Source organism: Ambystoma mexicanum, chromosome 14 (genome assembly GCF_040938575.1).
Source record: "Ambystoma mexicanum isolate Mex_15411 chromosome 14, UKY_AmexF1_1, whole genome shotgun sequence".
NCBI lineage: Eukaryota > Metazoa > Chordata > Amphibia > Caudata > Ambystomatidae > Ambystoma > Ambystoma mexicanum.
In genome coordinates, this window is record NC_090940.1 from 670,555,690 (window position 1) to 670,567,916 (window position 12,227).

Genomic DNA, 12,227 nt, shown 5'->3' on the forward strand with positions numbered 1-12,227 from the left:
AGAACTACCAACGTTCTTTCAAAACCCTTCTAATTCGCGAGAAAAAAGTCTGCATACACTTGATGTGCGCAGAGCTGTCATGTTCTACATGGAAAGAACCAGACCACTGAGAAAGACTAATCAGTTCTTTGTCTCGGTGGCAGCAGGAAGAGAAGGAGATGCAGTTTCAAAATCCACTATATCTAGAAGGATTGTTCAATGCATCCCTCTCTGTTTCTCTCTTGCTAAGAGAGAACTACCCTTCAAGCCAAGAGCACATTCTACTCGAGGCACTGGGGCATCCATAGCATTCATTGCAAATGTTCCCCTTGAGTCCATCTGCAAAGCGGCAACCTGGAGTTCTGTGCACACCTTTACACAAAACTACTGTCTAGATGCACACTCTAGATCTGACTCCCAGGTGGGACAGGCAGTATTAAGACATCTTTTCTCTACTGTTCCTTCTCATAACTCACTGCCAACTCCGGGTACTGCTCGCTAGTCTATGCACAGCATGTGATTCTAAGCAGATTAACAAACATCAGAAGACAATGCATTACTTACCGTAAAAGCATTTCTGATGGTTGTATCTGCTTAGATTCACATGCGCCCACTCTTTCTCCACGTTCGGATGGAAGGAACATAGACACCTTTCTACATCTCTCTCTTTTCTGCACTCACTCACGTATAGAAGGCTCCCTCAAGGCAGAAAAAATACAAACAGAGGGACCTCGACGCGTGAGGGATTGTGGGTACAACGCACGTCTCTATAGGGATAGTGTTAGACACGCCTTGTCGACGTCCCCTTTTCGACTACGAAAAACAAAATGCAATACTCCGCAGTGACCACTGGATGTCGGACTATGCACAGCATGTGAATCTAAGCAGATACAACCATCATAAATGCTTTTACGGTAAGTAATGCATTGTCATATTTTCTTTTCTGTTGGGAAACCCTCCCTACCCAACCTCATACTCCTTTACTGACTTGGTGTCAATAGATGGCTTACATACTTTCCCTCCATTGTCACTAATTGTCTTTGACATGTATAAGTCTGGCACCCCTTCCTTATTAGTCTGAACACACTGAGTGGGCTGAGGTGGGGTCCACCTGTCCATTGGACCCTGTAATATTACTGTTCTTTCGGTCCCATCAGTGAGGTTTGACACACTGTTTTTTTGCTTTAGTAAATGCACCAACACCTGCACCTTTTATATTATTGAACTTCCTGGGTTTATCCCCCTGCAGCAATTAATTAGTATTCAAATCTTTAAGTCTATCTGTGTCTTCAAATGTTAATATATCCTATATTTTTTCTGAAGTTGCGGTCGCTGATTTTTCCATCTAAGATATTAGTTGCAGCAAGATTAACGGAGTCTTGCGTTCTCCAAGTATTTCCTATCTCATCAAGAGATGGGTACTCCTGATTCTCGTCCAAATCTTCCACTTCACCTTTCCCCTTACACTTTTCTTTATCACCAACCGTAACTAACACATGGGTTTCAGGACATTGTGGTTTAGATCAACCTTGTTCATATGCTGCAACCTAAAGGGCGAGATACCCAAAGCTTCTACTACCATACACAGTACCTGTTGGATATTTCCTTGATTATTTACCAATTTGGAGCAGATATTTAAAACAAACTCAAGTTTATTAGTAATTGTTTTAAGTTCAGAATTGGGGAAACTTCAGTATTGTGTATGGGCTTTGCCCACTGAGATGGGTTTCCAAACCTCATGCTCGCCACAAAACCCAACGGCACTGTTGCCTACTAATCGTTCAAAGTCAGGACTAGATGACAAATTGCCAGACAAAGTTGTACCATTAACTTGGTAGGCAACTCCAATGGAGTTCGGCTGCAGGGTTCTGCATAAATTAAGAAACAAACCATTATTATCAAGAGAATGGGTAGATTCCCGCAAAATTGCGCAAGAGTCCCCATTCCTGGGTAGGCCATCATTAGTAATAAGATGCAGCAAAACTGTGGGTAAGCTCCCAACCATACTGGGCACAAAAATGGACCCAGGTAAAGCCGGCTGCGCGGAAGGCAAGCCTGAGCAAGGCCACGCCCTCTTGAACACCCGCTTTATTTAACCTTTGAAAAAAATCTGGTGATATTAGTTTGGACAGCACCAATATCCTTTTCCCCCTCTTTCTTTTTGGCATCTCCTTAGATGTTCTACGAGGGCACACTGGACTCTGCCGTCGCTTGCCTTTCCGTACCATGTCACTTTGGAATTCTATCCGTCCACCGGGTTTCCATTTCAAGTCCACTTTAAATCACTGTCGTCAAATGCTATAATTCTGTAACTTCTATTAAATTAATATCACATCATTGCCTTAAATCATTAAAACTAAAATGTCCGTATAAACATCCGGATCGTAACGCTGCCGGTACACACTTTTTTTAAATAAGCCAATTAGCAAGATTTACAATTGCGTATCGGCTTCACCAAATAATCCAAGTGCCTGTACACAATTACGGTGTACAATCCTTAGACGAGTCAAAGTGAGCATAAGAGCTCCTAGAAGACATCAGGAAACAACTCGACTACTCTGTTGCACAGAGGCGAATCTTCAAAAAAGGATACATCAAAAAACTACGAAAACACTTCATTTTGATACATTTTCTTGGGGTAGTTCCTTAAGAAAAAATGTCAATAAATAAAAAAAAACATTAAAAAAAAAAGCTGGTCCTCACATGAAGCAAAGCGTCTCATAAAAACACAATCCAGGTCCATAGGGAGTTGACAGCACCACGCACCCGGCACATGGTCATAATGTCACTCTATCTCGCTCTGCCGTGGCTTTGCGGTGGAAGCTGGATTTTAACTCCTTCCTGCACGCGTCAAGTGCAAACACAGTAAAAAGGACTTTAAGCTTCGCTCTGAGCAACACAGTCACTACACATACGCACTTACATTTACACTTACACACAGCACACTGTTACTTACTCGCCAAGAGTCCATTTTCACGAGCCAGCGCCTAGTGGTGAGTGCACGTTTTGAGTCTTAGTCTTTTGTTTGGAACCCTGTCTTGCCAGTAGGTTAGACTGTTTTATAGCTCTCACTAGAGGCCTGTGGAGTCTTTAAACGTGCCATCGTGAGTTTACTGCTGCTCTGCCCTAGCAACAGTAATAATCGCTTATAGACCAAGGTAAGGATAGGCAGTACAATTGCCCTTCAAAGGCCAATCAGGCTGTTCACTTTTCCGGCCCCTGCCTCTAAAGAGGTCATTGTGTTGGACTAGAGCACGCCATGGGTCGGGCGGACCCTTTTGTGAGGTCGGTAGTGGCACATTCATGAACATGTCAGGCGTGTACCTTTGCATGGTCGCCAGGGAGATGGGACAATCGATCATGTTATGTTTCTTGGCATTTATATAGTGCTCTATATATCATTGGTATGATCTCAAAGCGCTGGTAGATTGAAAGCCCTCGGGAACTGCAGTTCTGGTCAGTAGAGATAGTCTCGTAGGGTGCTTGGGTGCACCAGTTGTGTGCAGCTGATGTAATTGTCGGATGGTAGCTGCATCCTAGCGTTAGGTGTGGTGCTGAAGATATCAGTTGGATGTGTGCAGTCTGGAGGGTGGACACCCAGACTGGGTTCTGGCTGCTTTAGGCCTGAAGGACGTTTATGTGAGCAGCTAGGCCAGATTGTCATGGGATAGCTGCGTTTTATTTGGGTGATGAGGCGTACATGGGGTAGTATTTGTATGTGAACAACTAGGCTGAATTTATCAGGGGTAGAGCTGTTCTAGTTGTGTGATGGTGTATAGTAGAGAGTAAGCGTAGTGATGTGATGTGATATGATGGTATCTTTAAAGCGCCCGAGACCAGGCACGAGAACAGGATGGCAGGGAATAAAGCGACACACGGACACACAGTGACAGGGGGTTGGGCTTACAGCGACAGGAGGGGGGGCATACGGATATATAGCAACAGCATGGGGAACAAGAAAGCAGGGTATAGACACGTGCACGGTGGGCACATACGAGAACTAGAGGGTAGGGTAATCCATCCTCCTGTTCGTCCTTTTGATTTGTGAAGGCTTGTTGGACAAGGCTGCAGTCCAGTGCCCTTTCCTCATTGAGGGCTGTGGTGGGACATGGGCACTCGCTGCCTTCTGGAAAGCTTGAGGGACTGGAGACTTGGAAGCACTGATGGGGGATGGGTTGGAATGAGTCTGCAAACAAACCCATTGAAGGAATTGTTTGGTTTGCACGTTGTGCCCCGTAATCTTGTGTGTGGAAAGAATGAGAGGTTGTTGGGATAGTGATCATGAAGCCGCCAAATCTGTTGAATCCCCTGTCGGTCTATTGAAAATATGCATTTCTATATGTATGGTTTCCTTGCTAAATTTCCTTTTTGATGGAGTGCTTTTATGGCCATCAAGCGTGTGACTTGAACCTCAAAAATGTATGCCCCCAGCGGTCTTCCTGAGAATCACACGCCTGTGTAGCGGTTGGCCAATTTCTCCCAACAAAGCAGACCTTGCATAAAAGCCAGTCCGATAGCACATCGAGTAGAGCGCTTGCTTTGATATCTATGCAGACCCTGCTGACGCAGGTTCAAATCCTGGCAGGGCCAAACTCAGCCTTTCATCCTTCCGAGGCCGATGAATGAGCTCCACACACCGTGGGTAATAAGCAGCGCTCAGATACCTGAGGGTTTGAAGTGCTATATAAATGCAAAATTATTATTATCCACTTATTCGGGTAGTAGTCCAGCCCTGTGTGGGGTATCCTGAGTGGATCTGAACTGCAGATAACGTAGACGGGTTAAACATCTTTTATTTTTGCATGACATAGTTCCATTTTCTGAGCTTTGTATGGAATATTGTATTAATGTACATTTGTTTTTTAGTGTTTCGGAATAGATTTCCTTTTAAATTTGTTTTAAAGTCCAATGTTTGTGTTTGTAGGTATCGTACAATATATTCCGAACGCTCCCGCCCAGCGACAGCAATGAATTTGATCCAGAAGAAGACGAGCCCACTCTGGAGGCATCCTGGCCACATTTACAGGTACTTGGGAGCTGATACATTCCATTAACAAATTATAAATGAATCTCCAATTTTCAAGCTATAATTACGCCAGCTTCTTGTCACTCTTCCTTGAGATTTTGGTATAGGAGGGAACAAGAGTTAATTTTACGCGGGTCAATGCTGTCCTGTCTGCCAGATTTGTGGTTACAGGCCCTCTACCCATGCCCGTCATCTCGTTTTCTTTGGTCCAAGTTGGTTCTTTTCCATCAAATAATTCCCACGTGACTTTTCACAGTCCGTGTCCGGTCTCTAGCACACTTTTTTCGTATAACTGTCTTTTTCGGCAGCGAATTTTTGCATGTACATTTCCTTGCATGTTTTACCAAGCCACTGCGTACGGCTTAATTCCCATATGTTAAGAATTATGGAGCCATAGAGATTAAGCTTCTGAGCTAGGCAGATGTCTGGTGTTTTTTTTGTGGGTGCAAGTAGCAAGGTCCCCCATGTGCTTATTTCTTTGCAAGACTTTGTTTCAACTCGGCCTAGTGCCAGGTCGCAGCTCAGGTACCTACGGTGTCTAAATATGCAGACCATGTGGGCCTCGCTCTCAATGTTCCTTTAGTGATGGGTTAGCCCAACTGGCAATAGAGGGTAGATTCATGTAGGTCAGAAGCTTGTTCCCAGGTCTCTCCAATGTATCAAAGTACTGATGGGCCCCCTTTGCCGATGATATTCTAGGTTACATTTGTACCAACTGTTCAAGATGCTCTGATTCTAGAAGGTGGGGGTATTGCGACTCTGCTCTAGCTTGCATGTGCTATTTTCATTTGGTGTTGCTTTCCTCCCATAGGCTTCTATGGGACACCATTGTTTTTGCTCTCTTTTGAACCCTATCCTGGCCTTTTGGAGTCCAGTGAAGCCGCCTGCTTTACTTTGCTTGCCCTTTTGCTCATTCATGTGGGGAAACTGATCAGTCCTCAAGAATGTCTCTCTTTTTGAATCTCTTTTATGGTTACAATTGCTCACATCACATTAACGTGATATGTGGGTAGGATATTTTGTATCCTTCTAAATGTTTCTGTAATGGGTGTTTGTAAAAGTAACCAATGTGCCTGCAGGAGTTGGTAGCAGCACTCATTTTTCTACCGTTTTTGTAATATTTTACTGCCAATGGTTACTAAAGGTGGCCAGCACCCTATGATGGCCGAGCCACAATGTTTGTTCGTCTTTGGCTTTTATATGCCTTCTCAGGTCATGAAATGCCACATATGGAATGCCCTTTCCCAGGGAAAACGACTGATTTGGCGGGCAAGGGGGTGATTTGTGTGTGAGCTTGAATAGGGGTTGGGCAATGTGTGATCCAAGTATACCACCCGGCGCCAGAATGTCTGTTGCTGGGCAGATCTGGTGGCCAGTGCCTATCCATGGTTGGATAGCCACTGCCAGTTTGAATGGCATAGAGCCTTACCATTGGTGGATCTTGGCCAGCTTCCAGTCTAGATCTTGGATTAAAGGCGAACTCCTGCAGCCATTCGACAGATCATTACAGGAGCCAAGTCGTCTATGAAGAAGAGCAGCCTGCTGATGACCCCATCAGTTGACCCACACCAACTGCTTTGACGTCCCAATGAATCCCTGCTCCTCTGCCTGATCTCAAGACATCCCCCTAGTCAGTGTTTCGGTCTCTCGGCCAGTGGGAACAACCAGTCTTGGCCCCATCTCTAGGATCTGCACCCACAGAAGTGTCTCTGGACCAACCGGTGGACTGACCAGTTGTCTCCTGGGCTACCTTGCTGTAGGTGTTGTCATTCCGAGTGCATCCTTAGAATTTGGAGGATCATCAACTTGCATAACAAAATGCATACGCCTGTATTTTTAGCCTTTTTGCATCAAAGGAAGGAGTGCTGGGCCTACTCCGTTGTTGATCCATTGAAGATTGCCTGCTGCCTGACCATGGTGACTCCCGTTGCACCTCTTCTTTGCTCCCCAGAGGTGTCCTGAATTGGTCTGCCTGCAGAAGTAATCTTTTTTTTCATTTGGATATTCTACTGGAAGTTCCCTGAAACAGATTCCTTGGCACTGCACCAACCAAAACTAAATCCCTTGTATGAACAGATCTGCACCCGCAAGCCCTAGGCCTTCTCCGATGGGGCCAAGCATACAAGACTGTGTTCCCAACGGATTCTGCAAACAGCAGTGGTATCTGGAGGAATCTGAGTCAGGGGGCAAGGTAACCAAGTTTAAATGGATTACATTCTCACAGATTCCTCATCCCTTAGATATCCTTCCAGTGTCAGTCCGGTCCGGGTCCAGTCTCACGAGAGAAGAGTGGGGGCGTTCTCAGGTGCCTGCAGAAGGAAAGTTTCCCAAGCCATCATGGCAGAGATGAATCGAACAGCAGATTGAAGATGAACTGGGCAGCTGATTAGAAGTTCATGATAACTTTGAATATGAACAGACCTTGCCACCTGCCTTTCATTGTCCTTTTTATTGTCCTTCACCAAGTAGGAAGGTCCCGTTTCATGAAAGCCCAGGAAGGCCTATCCAGGTGAAGTTGAACCAAAAGTTGGGATTTTATTTGCTCAGAACATCGTGTGACAAGACAACCAGAGACATTGGTAGGAGCGCTTCCCCCTAGTTTGTTTTAAAGACACTTAACCAGAATTACATTTCTTATGGAGTCAGTTAATTTGGCTCTTTTTAAACATAAGCTTAGGTATTTAGCAGGTTAAAGTAGTGCACTTGGTTTTCTGGAAGAGTTTTCGGTGAAAATTAAACTTAAAATGAGTGCACTCCCGTAGACGTTGTTTCTGAGTTTTTAGATCGCAGTAATTCGGTGTGCGCATTAGTGCAGAGTTAACGTCTCTCACGGATGCAGCGACAAAGTATAAGAGATGGGGCATTAATTTGCATATGCTGAGAGACCAGCGTGACTCTTTGAATCTCTGGACCAAATTGGCAGCTTCGCCTGGAGGAGAGAGTAGTGTCTGTGGGCACTATAAGTTACAGTGCACATGAGTCCAGGATAAGCGTCTTCTTACCGACGCGTCCTTAAAGACAGCAGTATTGTGTCGTTAGTGCACACGTTTTGGGAGACCAATGTCTCGACACTCCAAACTGCATAGTCAGCAGTACCAGGATGGAGTTTTGTCTGTCTGCTCGCGCTTTTGAGAGTTGATGCAAACTATCGGAGTTCCAGGCTCAAATGAAAGCAACCTATTCAAGGAAGGGAAACAAACATTCCTGAAAGAAATCTTAATAGACTATTAGTTCACAAGACACTGTTTTTTGGAACAATAACTTCTTATAGAAACAGTAATTCAGGAGTCTTTTCTGTGACTAGGAAGAAAAACCTTATGCAAAATCTAGGCACAACAATCATTTGTGTTAAGCTAAAACAAGAAGCATAAGTAAAAAACACTTGACTATTCTTTGGACCTTTTTTTTCTACAGCTCTCAGCTCTCCGAGGAGGGAAAACAGGTATTGGTTGTTTACCAGGGGAAGTAAGGGGGTAGGTGCCTGAGAGTTGAAGTAATTTTATTTCCCGCCATCTGCAGATTCAGAGTTACTTTGAAGACAGGAGCCTGTTTTTGTTTTCTCCACTTCTTCTTTCCCTCAGGGGTGTTGGGATTTCTGCTGTAGTTTAGAGTCAGCAGTTGACCAAACGGGAGCAAATGCTGCAGCGATTTCAAAAACCTGCTGCAGGTACGGCTTTGGTCTCACTGTAGTAGGCAAGTACGGCACAAGTTGCGCTCAGTTTTCGATACCAAGGTGACCTTGTCGGGTCCTACGCCCTTGTGCTTCACAACAATAATTGTGAAGCCTATTTCGGCACTGACCTTTGAGGCACTGCTGCCAAGAGGGCCCTGTCTGAGTGATTCCATTGACGTCTTTGATGGTCGAGCGCTACTTTGCCACTGAATCTCATTCTACGAAGGGGCGCATGTTTCTTTCGTTTTTGAGGCAATCAGTATGGGAGCTGGGACAATTATTTTTACAAACCAAGCATATTTGCAGGCTCTAGCTGAAGGGTTATACAAGGCAAGCGGACCTGATTAATCCCGTAACCTTGATATGCCACAGCCCGCTCCCTATAGCCAACATAATGCCTAGAACAGGAGAACTGTTGATTAGGTGGTTGAAGCGTTAGGCCTGGGCACCCCAGCCAAGCCCCTTGAGGCATATGGAGTTGGTAGACATCTTGGATAAATGGCAACAAACTGAGCGGCCATTGCCATTAATGTCACCATCTTGGAGCCCATCATGCACTGGTAGAGAACATGTTCCACGCAAGCTGTGGATGCTGACCTCACCCAGAGGTTCAAGCCAGCTAGTGGAGATTTGCCCTGCTTACCATCTCGCACTTTACCAGAAGGTCTGGTTGTCCAAGACGCCATAGTAAGCTCTAGGCCAGCCCTATCCTACAGACAGGGAATCCAAAAAAATAGACTCCCTGGCCAAGACGATCTTTGCTTCAGGGAGCATTTCCCTGAAGGCAGTCTGTGCTTCGTGCCCTTTCGCAAAAAAAAACTCCCACAGACTGGAGGATCATAGCGTAAGTGGCAGAGCACTTCCCAGCTTGGAGAGGTGAGAAATAGCTTTTTGTGCATATTTGATGATGGCAAGGGGGAGGCATATCAAGCACTGCAGGCGACCCTGGACACTGCATATTGCATAGACTGCACCATGGGTACGTCCACGGTACTGCAGAGGTCTCTTGCCTCCACAGTTTGGGGTTCTCGCGTAATGTCCATGCCAGACTTCTGGACATGGCTTTTGATGGTGAGCTGACGAGGATAGGAGAAATTCAAGGATTCCAAATTTAGCTGCCATGTTGCTAGGTCTAAGTTAGACTGTATGTCCCACCCTTCTCAACCCCTCCTTCCCCCAACTCCCCCTCTCTGCTCCTCGGCACCCCCACCACCATTAGCACACTCCGGTGCACCCTCCATTGTCTGCCTGCTCCGAGGGACTTTCCAGCATGGCCGCCCGCGCAGCAACGTTATCAGCTGATTTCTTTCCTCCCAGCCTGCAGAGGAGGCTGTCCATGATTGACCGGTCTCAAGTCCCTTCAACAGATTACCCAGAAACCCTCCCCTCGGAGAGGAAGTTGCTCCCGCCAATACTTTTGTGGGCAATTTTGTTTTCCCCAGAACCAGTATAATGCAGGAAACAACTTGTATTCGGGACAAGGGTCTGATACCTCCACCACTTATCCTCCCAGAGGACAGCGGCGTGGGAAAGGTAGAGGACGAGGTTCCAACCCAAGAGGCGCCCCGGCCTCTTTCAGAAATGACCTTCGGATCCAGGTCCCCTCCCATGCCACCCCGGTCGGGGGTTAGGGGGAGTGTATAACATCTTTCCTTACTGCATGGGAGGGGATAACAGACCAGTGGGCACTCAAGACGTTCGCCCACGGGTATTGCATAGAATTTGCCCGATCACCCCAATTCAGACTGCCAAAATCAAGACGCCTGACGCCGGACCACCCACGGATGCTGCTGCAAGAGGTGGAGACCCTTCTAGGAAAGGACGCCATAGAAGTCGTCCCTATTCTACAGGTAAACAAAGGTATTTATTCAGTGTACTACCTTGTAACCAAAAAGGATCTCACCATGCGCCCTGTGCTAGACTTGCGCCCAGCAAACACGTTTGTCAAACCTCAAAGGTTTCGTATGGTCACTTTACAGGAAGTAATCCTGCTGTTGAAACAGGGGGATTACATGGCAACACTGGCCAAAAATGCATACTTTCATATTTCAATGTTGCCAGCGCACAGAAAATACCTAAGGTTCATGATAGAGGACAAGCACTATCGGTTCAAAGTACTCCCTTTTGGCATTGCCTCGGCACCAAGGGTGTTTACAAAGGTACTGGCAGTACACTTGCGGTGACTATCCGTCCTGGTTTACCCTTACCTCGACGACTGGCTCATAACAGGGGAGTCCTACGAAACATGCCTATTAAGAACGTAGAAGACAATAGACCTCTTATTCAGTCTGGGATTCTCCATCGAGAAGAAATCCAGACTAGACCCCAGTCAAGTCAAACAGTTTCTAGGGGCTCTAATTTGGACGAAAGACGGCCTTGTCTTCCCCTCCAACGAGAGGGTTCAAAACATGTTTCAGATCCCTCAGTATGTAGCCAGTCGGGAAGTGACGGTACGCAAAGCCATGTGACTGTTAGGAATGACGGCATCCTACATTTATTTAGTTCCTCACGCCCGTATGCGTCCCATGCAAGAGTGGCTCAACAGCCAGTGGTGTCAGGCCAGCGGACAATGGGAAGATCTGGTAGTTGTCGCCAGCCCTCGTTCACTCTCTGCAGTGGTGGTCGAGAGAAAACCTCTTGAAGGGGAAGACCTTCACCACCCCCACAGTAGAAGCCACTCTCACGACTGATGCAGCTCTCACTGCGTGGCGGGCTCACCTGCTTCAGCAGACGGCATGTGGTGCCCACAAGTAGCATCCAACCGCATAAATCTGTTGGAGCTATTAGCGGTATTCAAAGCACTGAAAGCCTTTCAAACTCAGTTACAGGGGAAGACAGTCCTGATCTTGCCATAAAGCACCACAGCCATGTACTACCTGAACAAACAAGGAGGCACACACTCTCCAGGGCTTTCCAAGCTGTCCCAAAACATTTGGATATGGGCTCTCAAACACATGTTCCTGTTGTCCCAACATGTTCCACAGGAACTCAATCTTCTGGCAGACGTGCCCAGCAGATTTCCCACTGCCCATAGAGTACGAATGACGACTGCACAAAGACATTGTTTCCAACTTTTTGCAGAATGGGGCTTCCCGACTTGTTCGCAACTCTGGAGAACGCTCAATGCCAAGGTTACGCCGCCAGGTACCCACAGAGCCGCTCCAAGGGGAACGGGCTCTGGATAGCATGGTCGTAGATTTGTTTACGCTTTTCCCCCCCGACTCCCTTACTCAACAAGATCATGCACAAGATGCACCAGGAACCAGTCACCATGATATTGATGGACCCCCATGTGGGCGCGCCAACTCTTGTTCTCTTTCTGATGGAGATGTCCCTCTCACCTCCTATGAAGCTGCCCTACCCGTTCAACATGTTATCCCGGGACAGGGGAGAAACACTGCACCCATGCCTGCAAACTCTGAACTTAGTGGCCTGGCTCCTGAGGTCATAGAGTTCGGACACCTTCAACTCCCTCAGAGATGTGTGGACATAGTCAGGGAAGCGAGGAAACCCAACACCCGATATTGCTATTCCAGTAAATGGAAACGC

The 12,227-nt window shown here is 46.5% G+C and overlaps 1 protein-coding gene across 4 annotated transcripts in view; it reads left to right on the plus strand.

The window, feature by feature from the left end:
* The window catches only part of PPP2R5E (protein phosphatase 2 regulatory subunit B'epsilon), an 890,208-nt gene that overhangs the window by 337,441 nt on the left and 540,540 nt on the right, over positions 1 to 12,227 (plus strand). For all 4 annotated transcript variants that reach the window (XM_069638241.1, XM_069638243.1, XM_069638244.1 and 1 more), the window contains exon 4: positions 4,904 to 5,005. In XM_069638241.1, the coding sequence (XP_069494342.1) occupies positions 4,904 to 5,005 (102 nt within the window). The remainder of the gene's footprint in view (positions 1 to 4,903; positions 5,006 to 12,227) is intronic.